Raw genomic sequence first — 12772 nt, forward strand, 5'->3', positions numbered from 1 at the left:
TATACTTGCAGTGCTCATTGGGTAGGTAGCACTGTGACCATTAAAGGGACTGTGCAGTCATGTTGATCATTTCTTTCTAAATACTCTGAAAAAGGGGGACCACCAACCCGGTCTCCCAAACCAGAGGCACTGTTCCCAAGGTCCACACGATGCTGTGGAGACGTGTCAGCCACGACAGCCCCTCAACATCCAGAGCCTTTAGGAACTCCAGGCAGATCTCATCCACTCCCAGGGCCTTGCCACTGAGGAGCTCTGGCCGTCCCAAATTCTCTGCGCGCCCGACCGCTTTGGCCCCCCTCACAGGTGGTGAGCGCATGGGAAGTGGGACTTCCGTGTCCTTTTCGGGCTGTGCCTGGCCGGGCCCCATATATATGCAGTAACCCGCATGGGAAAACTGACTCCATTTATATTCATCATCATAAGAAGAGGGAGGGTTTGTTCCAACTACAGAGTGATCACACTCCTCAGCCTCCCTGGTAAAGTCTATTCAGGGGTGCTGGAGAGGAGGGTCCATTGGGGGGGTAGAATCTCGGATTTAGGAGGAGCAGTGTGGTTTTTTTCCCGGCCATGGAACAGTGGACCCTCTCTACCCCCTTGGCAGGGTCCTCGAGGGAGCATGGGAGTTCGCCCACATGGTCTACGTCTGTTTTGTGGATTTAGAGAAGGTGTTCAACTGTGTCCCTCAGGGAGTCATGTGGGGGTTGCTTCGGGAGTACAGGGTACCAAGACCCCTCGTAAGGGCTGTTCAGTCTCTGTGAGACCGGTGTCAGAGTTTGGTCCGCATTGCCGGCAGTTAAATTGGATTAGTTTCCAGTGCGGGTTGGACTCCGCCAAGGTTGCCTTTTATCACTGATTCTGTTCAGAACTTTTATGGACAGAATTTGTAGGCGCAGCCGTGGCGTTGAGGGGTCCGGTTTGGTGGCCTCAGCATAGTATCTCTGCTTTTTGTAGAAGATGTGGTGTTGTTGGCTTCATCAAGCTGTGATCTCCAACTCTCACCGGCACGGTTTGCAGCCGAGTGTGAAGCAGTTGAGCTGAAGATCAGCACCTCCAAATCTGAACGCATTGTCCTCATTTGGAAAGGGGTGCCGTGCCCTCTCCGGGTCAGGGATAAGATCCTGCCCCAAGTGGAGGAGTTTAAGTATCTTGGGGTCTTGTTCACGAGTAAGGGTAGGAGGGAGCGGGAGATCGACTAGCGGATCAGTGCAGCGTCTGCAGTGATGCACTCTGTACCTGTCCGTTGTGGTGAAAAAGGAGCTGAGCCAAAAGGTGAAGCTCTCAATTTACCAGTCGATCGACCTTTTTACCCTCACCTATAGTCACAAGCTTTGGGTCGTGACCGAAAGAACAAGATCCCAGATACAAGCGGGCAAAATTAGTTCACTCCGCAGGGTGTCCAGCATCTCTCTTAGAGATAGGGTGAGAAGGTCAGTCATCCAGGAGGGACTCAGGGTCGAGCCGCCACTCCTCTGTGTTGAGAGGAGCCAGCTGAGGTGGCTTGGGCATCTGGTTCGGATGCCTCCTGGACGCCTCCCTGGAGAGGTGTTCCAGGAATGTCCTACCGGTGGAGGGCCACGGGGACAACCCAGGACATGCTGGAGAGACTATGTCTCTCGGCTGGCCTTTGGATCCCACTGGAGGAGCTGGTTGAAGTGGCTGGGGAAAGGGAAGTCTGGGCTTCCCTGCTAAAGCTGCTGCCCCCGTGACCCGACCCCGGATTTCACGGTAGACAACGGATGGATTGATGATGTTTCTAAATACAGGAAATATATTTGAAGATGAATGCTGAAAACGTGCACAGCCTGATAGCAATTTAGTGCCGAATTATAGCAAGAAAGAAGAAACTATTTCACCTTTTCATCCTTCAGGAGTTTTAGGGCTGGTCCAAAAATGGTTCCTGGTTACGTCACTGAGAACCCTTTTTTCTGACCTGGCTCTACCACTATATAAAGATGTGCTTTCAGTGGCTTCCAGCACAGGTGGGCTTCCTCATTTACTTCACCATCAAGCAATGCCAAAAAGTTTTGATTCCCGATTTCCTTAAATACTTAATCTCATGTGGTTGCAGTTTTTTTTGGGCTCAGTCTAGTAATGCAGGGCGAGACACACAGCTGGCCACGAGCGGCGACGCAAGCGGTGCTGTAAGCAGCATTGGCCAACTATAGATGTACTACAGTCAGATACAATTTCACCTAGAGCCCACTGAATTTTCAGCGTTACTTATGATGGTAGGTGGTAGCAGTGAATAAATTACAACTCGTCGTCATTAAACCCTTCCGTCAAGTGGCTTTGTGTTTTATGTTGTGTGGGCTTTTTGTAATGCACAAAGCACAGCCGGCTGGCAGTGAGCAGATAACTCAGTTCAAAGAGACGCCCCGCTGACCAGTGGTGTGTCATGCACAATAGGTGCGTCCCAGTCGGCTACAATTTTGCCAAGGGTCCGCTGAATTTCTCGCATTATTTTTCTTGGGAGATGGGAGCAAACCAACCAACTAACTAACAACAATAAAAAACTCATTTAAACAAAAGATTTAACAAAGTTTTGAGGACCACACCTATAGGGCTGTTGGACTGAATCCTGGTTTATTACACTTACTTTCTGAACACTAAAAAACATCCGTACTTTTTTTTTGTTTTAACTCTTTATAAAATGCATTATAACATAGGCGTCCATGTGATTCAGTTTAGGCATTAGTGGTGCAGTGGTTCACATAGCTGACTTTTGTGTATCCGCGCCCTTTTCCAACACCACAGCATCCATGTGAGCTACAAATGATAAGCGATCTTGGAAATAAATGAATAAAGCTCACAAATGTTATCCTACACATGCCATGGAAATACTTTTTCTAGCGAGTGGCTGGGTTTCGATACCCTTAAAAGGGAAGAAAACAACACATTGAAGTATAAACCTATGCCAAACAAAAGCAATCATTACTTTTATCACAATCATTCTGTTGTTCGACATGAGTAAAAGTCTAATTACAAAACTATATTTTATAATTTAAATAATGCAGTAAGTAAGTGTTGGCTTTCGTGGCCTTTTTGGGTCTGCTCTCAGCCAGTGATCTTTGCTGACAGGAAGGGAGAAAAGAAGAAATCAAATGCAAAATTTAGGGCTTGCATTGTCGTACGTCTCCAGTCTCTTTCAATCTTTACCTGCCTGCCCCCTGGTGATCGTGGTGAAACACAATCCAGACAGTTAATTGCCTTCAACTCAAAGGCAGGGACCTTGGCTCCTAGACGGCCCTCCAGCTTGGTGCAGAACTCCACCATATTACCTGGTTCCAGATTGAGCAGGATGTGTCGAAACTCATGACTGGCCACGAGTATGATATCCATGCTTGGGTCCTCCGGCTCTGCAGTTTTGTCCCTGATCATCCCTACGGTCACTTGAAACCGGTAACTGTCAAAGCGCTTGACATGGCAAACGTGTTTGGCCAGAGCCTTGATCTGACAGATCTCTTCCTCTTCTTGCATTTGTAGTAGCATGGGCAATGAGACCCCAACTTGCGTGGATCTTGAAGCTGTGGGTTTTGTCATATTCTTTGGCTCACATTTCGGGTATGTCTCACCGTACAGGCATCGCAGCCAGTCCCCAAGAAACACGGGTAACATGTTAATGACAGACTGTGCACCGTTCTCTGTCTCAGCCACATTGACATGCTTAAATTTGCCTGTCCAGGTGACTCTGTGTCCCTGCAGGTGGCTGCAGAAGATCTGTGTCTTGGCCATACCTTTAGATTGCCAGGCAGGAGGGCCGCACACCTGACTGTACTGGTCCCAAGTCAAGGTGGAGTTGTACACTTTCTGACCCTCTGCGTGATACACATAAATTGAGAAGAACAAGATAACCAAGGAGATACATATTAAGATGAGTTTAACTGGGCCATGGTCTGTCACGGAGCGGAAAACACCCAGAATAGATGTGCTGAAACGCGTCCAGAGCCGGAGTATGACGGGTATGGCACATACGACTAAAGTAACAATCATCTTGGTGAGCTCCAGCTCCAGAAACCACTTGAAGAGCTGGATTAAGAGCATGACGGCAAGGCCAACTGCCAGAACAGGAAGTGCAAACAGGAAGAGGAAGTAGGCCACACATGTGCGGATTATGCCCACAGCAGTGGAATTCTGGAGGAGGACCACTGAGAACTCACACCACATGAAGCATACGAGGTAGGGTACCAGGATGCAGTATGTCCCCCGAAATCCCCGCTTTCTGGCCATGCTAATCACAGAGACAAGGGAAAAAGTAAATAAGAACCAAGATTGTAAACACGTAAGTCCATTATGACATAGGATCAGAACTATGTGTGTCCAAGGGGGAAATATACTGTAGTTTATGATCATTGAGAGATGATGCCCTATGGTGTTCGTGTATTGCTCACCTGAAGAACAGGTAAAAAAGGTAAACATACAGCAGGCATGGAATACTGAGTTGCAGCACAACTGATTCTCCAAGAGGTAGAGTTGCAAATGTACGTCCCAAGATGCCAAACACTGTCATGCTTCCAGGCAGGAGCTGAGTCAGGCCACAAAGAGACGACGCAACCTTGAATACAAAATAATGTTTTACTTTAAAGATGAATATCACCACGGAACAATAAAAAAAACAACAACTGGTATGCAAAGCATGAAAAACAAAAACTGATCACCACTCTAACCTCTATGAGCATCGCTCTTCGTGCATAAGTTGCAGCCATGGGACTGAGGCTCTGGTAGCTGACTGCCGTGAAAAAGATGGCCAGCGTAGAGAGCTCTGAACAAGGGATCCAGCCCTTGTCAGCAACAGGAAACGAGAATATGACGAAGAAGACAGAGAATATAAAGTAGAGATATGGCTCAAGGTTATTCCAGCCAAAGTCATTCTCTGCCTGCTCAACATCCAGGCCAGGTTCAAAACGAGTCAGGAGAGATGTCAAGGCTCGAAAGTTCTCCCAGGTCTGTAAATGGATAGGGAATTAATCACGTCAACTTGGATTTTTTTAATAAGTAGGTTTTCTTCAAAGAATGGTGATATGCTATCTATGGTTTTGATTATCATACTTTGACGTGTTTCATGGGCAAAACAGTTATAAAATAATAATAGTAATAATAATAAATAATTGAATAATATTTTTTTTAAAAATCCTATCTTGTTTTGTTTGAACATTAATTGCTGTCGATGGAGTCAGAAAGTTGGCTTGGCTATGAAAAAGTATCTGAACCTTTTGGAGTTTCTCACATTTCTGACTGGAGTCACCATCGAATGTGATCAAATCTTTGTCAAAATCACACAGATTAAAAAACAGTGTCTGCTTTCACTAAAACAACCCAAACATGTATAGGTTTTCATATTTTAATGAGGATTGTATGCAAACAATGACAGAAGGGGGAAAATAAGTAAGTGAACCATCACATTTAATATTTTGTGACACCCCCCCTCCCCCCCATGGTATCAATAATTTCAAGCAGACGCTTCCTGTAGCTGCAGATCAGTCTGGCACATTGATCAGGACTAATCTTGGCCCATACTTCTCTACAAAACTGCCGTAGTTCAGTCAGATTCATGGGATGTCTGGCATGAATCGCTGTATTTAGGTCATGTCTTAGCATCTTAATGGGGTTCAAGTCTGGACTTTGACTTGGCCACTTCAAAACGTGTATTTTGTTCTTCTGAAACCATTCTGAAGTTGATTTACTTCTCTGTTTTGGATCATTGTCTTGTTGCAGCATCTATCCTCTTTTCAGCTTCAACTGTCTGACAGAGGGCTTCAGGTTTTCCTGCAAAACATCCTGATAAACTTTTGAATTCATGCTTCCATTCATAAATGCAAGTTGTCCAGGCTCTGAGGCAGCAAAAACAGCCCCAAATCACGATGTCCCCTCCACCATGCTTCACGGAGGGGATGAGGTGTTGATGTTGGTGAGCTGTTCCATTTTTCCTCTACACATGGCATTGTGTGTTACTACCAAACAATTCGACTTTGGTTTTATCAGTCCACAAAATATTTTGCCAAAACTTCTGTGGCGTGTCCAAGTGCCTTTTGGTAAACATTAAACGAGCAACAATGTTTTTTTTTTAGACAGCAGCGGCTTCTTCCGTGGAGTGGTCACATGGACAACATTCTTGGGAACAGTTTTACGTATAGTGGATGTGTGCACAGAGGTATTGGACTGTGCCAGTGATTTCTGTAAGTCTTTAGCAGACACTCTAGGGTTATTTTTTCACCTCTCTGAGTAATCTGCACTGAACTCTTGGCATCATCTTTGATGGACGGCCACTCCTTGGGAGACAAGCAACAGTGCCAAACTCTCTCCATTTGTAGAGAGACTTTTTCTCTGATTGTCGATTGATGAACATCCAGACTTTTAGAGATGGTTTTGTATCCTTTCCCAGCTTTATACAAATCAACAATCTTTGATCACAGGTCTTCAGACAGCTCTTTTGACTAAGCCATTATGCACATCAGACAATGCTTCTCATCAAGACATTTCTTACCAGGTGTGTGTTTTATAGTGGGCAGGGCAGCTTTAAACCACTCATCAGTGATTGGGCACACTTGACTTAAAATGTTTGGTAAAAATTGATTTCAATTGCTCTCTAAGTCTCCTTAGGCAGAGGGTTCACTTACTTACTTTTTACCCCTTTTGTCATTGTTTGTATTGCTATCCTCATAAAAATATGAAAACCTATAAATGTTTGGGGGGTTTTAGTTAAAGCAGATACTATATTTTCATCTGTGTGATTTTGACAAAGATCAGATCACATTTGATGGTGATTATATGCAGAAATGTGAAAAATTTCAAAAGGTTCAGATACCTTTTCATACCACTGTATATTCTAAATATGAATACAATTGAGAAACTGTTAAAAATCCTAAACTCCAGCCAATAACAAATTACAATATTTTTGTACAATTCTTATTCTAAAAGGAAAACAAAACTCACCTTACTACTCTGAGCAACCCGCAATGTGCAAATAATCATGGAGATGAAGGAGAGATAGAAGACTAATAGGGGGATGACAAAGGAAAACAAGTCAATGGTGAGGTTGCTGATGATAAAGAAGAAGATAAGTGTGTTGACATGCTGCGTAGGGATGATGGTGCTCAGCCACTGGACGCCGGCCCGTGATGCCCAGTCCACCAGGTGCTCCTTCACCTCCATTAAGGTATCAACTGGATAGTGCAGCATCTGATGGCACCAGGGACACCACATGAGAAATTAATTCCACATCAACCTCATGAATGCATTGTAAAGTACCATTAAGCGTGATTTCATATCCATCGCTTTTTTAATAGCACCAGTATGCTCTGTGTCCAGCATCATCCCCTTTTTGCCAAAACTCCAAGACCCACTGTGACGCTTCTTGTCTTCTGATGGGGGTGGCTCAGCCTTGCACAGCAAAATACAGTTACAATTCTTATCTCACAGCATGGATTCTATGCTGTTATTGTGCCTGTGTTGATTTCTATTCATTTAAATATTCATTTAAATATTCATTCAACGTTACCTCCTTGCCATCAGGGTTTTCTGTCTCTGACGATGAGTGCACGATACCTTGAGCGTAATTTTTAGTCATCTCAACAAAGTCGTCCAAGTCCACCAATTTATTGGCTGAAAAGACAAAATGTATTTTAGTCCAGTAAGAGGAACAATTTCTCTTTAAGGATACTCACTCTCACTGCTGACCATGTTTTCCAGTATTTTCTGAGTGTGGTCGGAGGAGCCAGGTTTAATATTTGCAACATCCCCTATGTTTAGAAGAAAATTTCAAGTCATTTACAAGCATGCTTATTTTTATAACCATGCTATAACCAATATAATTTATTTGTTTTTGTTGTTGTTGTTGTTGTTTTTTTACATGAAACTAGTTACTTATTTGGTTTTTGACATGTCAGTGCAACAAAAAAAAAAAAAAAAAAAAATTATCGTTTTACTAAAATAATACACTCTGATCTAACTCGTTGCATGAGAAAATTGAACAATTTGTATTTTTTGAGATGACTGTTTAAGGATAGTCTTTCAGTTATCTGTGAGCATATTTTTATATTAATAATCTGGATATTTATACTGACATTATTTTAACTTGCATTTCCAACCCCATGGTTTAATGTCCATACTAACTCTGAAATAATTCTGACAACTCCACAGCCCAAACCAATTGAAGAGGAGATGGCAAGGTGATTGAAACAAATGCCAACCCTCGGCCCTAACATATGTAAAACCCTGATTAGGTGACACACCTTTATGAGATGCGAGTCGTTGAGTGGATTCTATGGGACATGGATGACAGTCATGCTCATAACCAACGTCTTCTAAGGTTCCGTCATGGACCTTGGACATGTTTTATTTATTTTTATTTTTTTTCACGTACACCATCAACAATCGAAATGATGGAATGCTGGAACTCTCTGTGTGCCACCTGTATGGGCAACCTTCACTTTATGATGTCAACGAGGCAAAAGTAGTACGTGTCATCCACATCGGCTCAAAGCCCTCCTTGCGTGAAGGACACACTACGAAGAAACGCATGCCTTTAGAGTTCAGACTCAACTATCATGATGCTAGTCTCTTGCTGGCTATGGATTTGATATAGTCTCTCATCACAAAGATAACTTTAAATCCAGTCCAGACATTTTCCAGATACTGACACACAGGATATATTTTTCTTCCTCCTGGTGTTACTTGAGAAGGACATTTTAATTAAGTGACTGTCACAAATTGACTTTGCCTAACTTCTTGAAAATTGTCGTGAGCTTGAGCCACGCTAGCTTGTATCGTGAGTGATAAAAACATACGCATGCACACACAACTGAACACACATACGTACAAACAAACAACAACAAAGCTCAGGGCTTTGGGTGTCGCACAAAAATATAACTTAGTAAATGTCAAGTAAGGGGACACAAAATACTGTCCTGTTGGCCGCAGTTTGAAACCCCTGGTCTTATTGGTCTACATGAACTGTAAATAATGCAGGTTCGTTGACAAAATATATAAACCATGGAGCCCCCGGTGAGTGGATTGAAGCCACGTTACGCTTCCCACTAGTAGTCTACATGAAATTATTAATGCAGGTTTACAGCTTAGTGCAGCTGACATTTGTATTTGCAATAGCAGTCACCTTACAGATGGATGAGGTGCATGCATCGTATGAGCAATTTGGTATGGTCCATTTCTTGTGTCATCTTTATACCAAAGATATAGTAGTATAGACTTAAAAAGTTAAGTTACTAGTCTTATTTAAATCAGTGGATGTTTTATGTCCTCACTTAAAGAAACTCGAAATGTTGGTAGTCCTTTTACTAAGTTAGTAAGTAGTACTTTTCCACTGTTGTTATTACTTTTTTGCTTTTAAAATGTATATATGTTCTTTTAATCATGGAAAGCACATAAAGTAAATTTGTTTATGAAGTGTGCTACAGATATAAAGCTCCCTTTCCTTGCATAAAATAAAACACATTTCCATCGCAATCATTAGAGACAATAAAATGATCAAGTATTGGTATTTAGTATTGGCAAATACTAAAATGTAAAATAAGAGAACATATACTTAATCGGAAAAAAGTGGTATCTGTGTATCCTAATTATTTTTTATTATACAGCGTACTGTAAAAGCGAGGGTGCTTCCTACCCTGCTCTGGATTGACCTGGCTGACATTCTCCAACATCTCAGCCATGGCAACTTTAGTCTTCTTCTCTGGATTAAGCTTCCAGTACATCATCATGGCGGCTTTTCGCACTGCCCTCTCAAACTTACTCTCTGCCGACAGCTTCCGAACATCGTCCTCATTTTCCGCAGTGATTCCTGAGTGAGGATGCCAGGGAAAAAAAAGAACTGAGAATGCAACATCCACTCAACCCAACCCCCACACAAAACACACAGGTCCACATATGTATTGGCACAATAACCTATTTTACGGATCCAACAGCGCTGCAAGGCTGTTGCTGCACTCTTTCTTCCCTGTTTTGCTGCTTTTATCAACCAGTTAACAGCCAGTCGATTGTTTAACTCTCTATCTTCCTCTTCAGCCAGAATCAAGTAGTGCTGACCCAGCTGATGGACAGAAGAGATGTAAAGAAGATTAATTCACTCTATGTGGTCTAACCTAAATACAAAGAACAATAAGTACATTCTGACCACTGGACCATTGCATGAGCTCAGTCTATATTGTTTTAAATCTTACACATGATACAGATTTTAGAGAGTAGAACAGTGTTTTTTTGGTTGATATCTTGCTTAAAGTGAAATGAGATTCATTATGGTATGCCTATTAGAAGCGTAAGCGTGGCATGATGCAATTTTAAAGCAAAATACGTTGTAAAACCCAGAAAAAAAATACTGCATCCTCAGCTTTTACTGTTTTTGTTGTTTTTTTTTTCGTAAATGTTTTTGGTTCTGTTTGTAGTTCATCGAATGTGAATTTCTCCCTTCAAGTGAAACAAATCAAAGACTTGAACTCTATTACTAGAAAGCATATACAGTATATTGAATGCAGTAAAAAGTCATTTAAAAATCTCACATTGAGGTTAATGAATTCTACACATAATCCAAAAAGTCATTATTTCCTTACTGAAGTCATCTCTTTCTGTAGGGGTGGAGAAAAGCCATACGATGCTATCAAGTTACTATTTGCTAATATTAACCGACATCTATAATGTGCTTCAGACACTTTTAAATGTTTGCTGAGGGATGGGACTACAGACTACCTTGTGCTAAATCATGTAAATCTGTTCCATCAATCAAAACTGTGGGAATTACAGTATTGTCAATGTATCTAACCGCGGCTCACATGCACACACCCCATGTGCTTATTTAAGAGTTTGGAATGTCCAAATACATGATACACTCCTTTGGATAAGAAGGCTACTATGCATTCGGAACCCAAGTCTCATAGCTCTTATAAAGTCTAGCCTTATATTTTTATTACTCCATTAATACTTCTTTATGTCTATAAATCTATTTGATATATCCATATTTACACAGGTATATTAGTACGTTATATGTCGGATTTAACACTTAGTGAAACCACATTTGAATGCATTTTATGTATCACGCTGGGCGTATGGAATCATGTTGCAGGTGGATAAAAATAGATACTTGCTCAGAAGCAGACAGCATGAACCAGCACACTTCAAAACAATGCCAAGAGTCAATCTGCCTAGCATATGCTTCCACACACCCGGGTTTGAGCTCTGGCATCACCCGCTTTGGCTTTCTCTTCTATCTGATCCTTTGGTAGGTCTTCTTCTGGCTCCTCATCTGGAGGGGAAGACAGGAGACTTTTGGTAACATCATTATCAGTTAACATGTATGTTATGTTAAGTCAATGCTGGTCTATGGTCTATTGCTAAAGCAAATTATTATTTTTTTTAATCCCAAAAGCTTCATTTTATTAGATAACGTGGTAATGTATTATTGCACTCTATTTTTACCTTCTTCTTCATCAGTGTCACCTCCTGCTTCAGCTCTTCTGAGTCTTTCCTGTATGATCACTCGCTGTGCTATAGAAGCAAAGGTTCTTCTCCTAGGAATGGTGGATCGGGAAGAATCAGTTGTTGGTGATGGGGTGTTACAGTCCACGCCATCAGAAGGGTGTTGGGGAAGGGGTGCGGATTCAGACATATGAGAAGACAGCTCAGGTGAAACCTCCATAGGTTTATTTTTTTACGGCAGTAGCAGGAGAGAAGAGCTTTTCTAAAGAAAAGTCAGTTTAGTGATGAATTGTTTGTGAGGGCGAGAATTGAAGGGTCAAGAAGGAGGGACAGTGAATTTATTGGAATTCGAAGAATGAATCTCTGGGTGAGCAGGAAGAGGGTGTCCATCCAAGTAAAGCCATAACTTCTGGGGGTTGAAGTTGGCTGGTGAATGTCCTATTTTCCTGACCTAAAATAAAAATGTAGGACTGTATTACACAGGAGAAGCTGTATTTGAAATGTAATATACCAGACATACGTGTTAATATATATATTTTGTATATTGAACGATCATGTCATTTGAAACTAAAAAACAAAAACCAACTAAAACCTTACGCAAATCCTTATTTCATGGTATGGTTGTCAATCATGGGATAAACAGACATGAGACAACACAATAACTGGACTAACTTCAGTCTTTACAAAAACGAATCATTTTCAATTTTGCCAGAAAATGCTCCTCTCAAGTAGCAAAATTAGTTAACACAAAATATTAGAAGCACGTCCTCACATTGCAGTGCATTTCAGCAACATTTCTCACTAAAGCCAGCACAACAATGTAAAAAGCTAATAGTCTTTCAAACAGCAGCAATACAAACTATCACTGTTGTCTTCATAAAAGCCAAATATATTTGTTATATTGTAGTTTACAATTAGTCTCACACTGCAGTGTTTATGTGCACTTTATGAAGTGACCGTTGGTTGTTTCGGACAACAACGTGCTGAAACATGAAATCTAAATAAGTAACGTGACAACTGCTAATTCAGAAGGGGAAACATGTAGAGGCAGTGCAGTATTTTGTTTAACAGCCATTCTCATGCGGCGAAAGGGAGAGTCACTAACTCGACCCAAGCTAAAAGTGAACTGACTGAAAGAAACTCAACGTCAATACAGCACACACTCCAAAAAATATAACTTACTAGGACAAACAAATTACCAGATATCTTCAGACTAACGAAGTTGAGTGGTCTCTAAGTTGACGGTCAACGTTTCACGCGTCTCGAAGTGACACTCTGGTCCATAAACGTCAACTTTATGACCCGCCCTCTTAAAATAGAGTCTTTGCAGATTGGCTAGTAGGAACGAAAG

The 12772-nt window shown here is 41.8% G+C and overlaps 1 protein-coding gene across 2 annotated transcripts; it reads right to left on the reverse strand.

The window, feature by feature from the left end:
* Nucleotides 1-1490: 1490 nt before the first annotated feature.
* On the reverse strand, nt 1491-12724 carry wfs1a (Wolfram syndrome 1a (wolframin)). 2 transcript variants are annotated; one of them, XM_057843768.1, is made up of 12 exons: nt 12621-12724; nt 11422-11872; nt 11169-11248; nt 9898-10042; nt 9620-9793; nt 7662-7736; nt 7496-7599; nt 7246-7377; nt 6931-7176; nt 4665-4943; nt 4389-4552; nt 1491-4228 (listed from the first exon to the last, which is right to left on the reverse strand). In XM_057843768.1, the coding sequence occupies exons 2-12, from the start codon at nt 11639-11641 to the stop codon at nt 3055-3057; spliced, it is 2793 nt and encodes a 930-aa protein (XP_057699751.1). In that variant the 5' UTR covers nt 11642-11872; nt 12621-12724; the 3' UTR covers nt 1491-3054. The 2 variants fall into 2 exon arrangements, with proteins under 2 accessions (XP_057699751.1, XP_057699750.1); XM_057843767.1 differs by having other exon boundaries at nt 12604-12693.
* Nucleotides 12725-12772: the final 48 nt, after the last annotated feature.

This window comes from Corythoichthys intestinalis, chromosome 8 (genome assembly GCF_030265065.1).
Source record: "Corythoichthys intestinalis isolate RoL2023-P3 chromosome 8, ASM3026506v1, whole genome shotgun sequence".
Taxonomy (NCBI): domain Eukaryota; kingdom Metazoa; phylum Chordata; class Actinopteri; order Syngnathiformes; family Syngnathidae; genus Corythoichthys; species Corythoichthys intestinalis.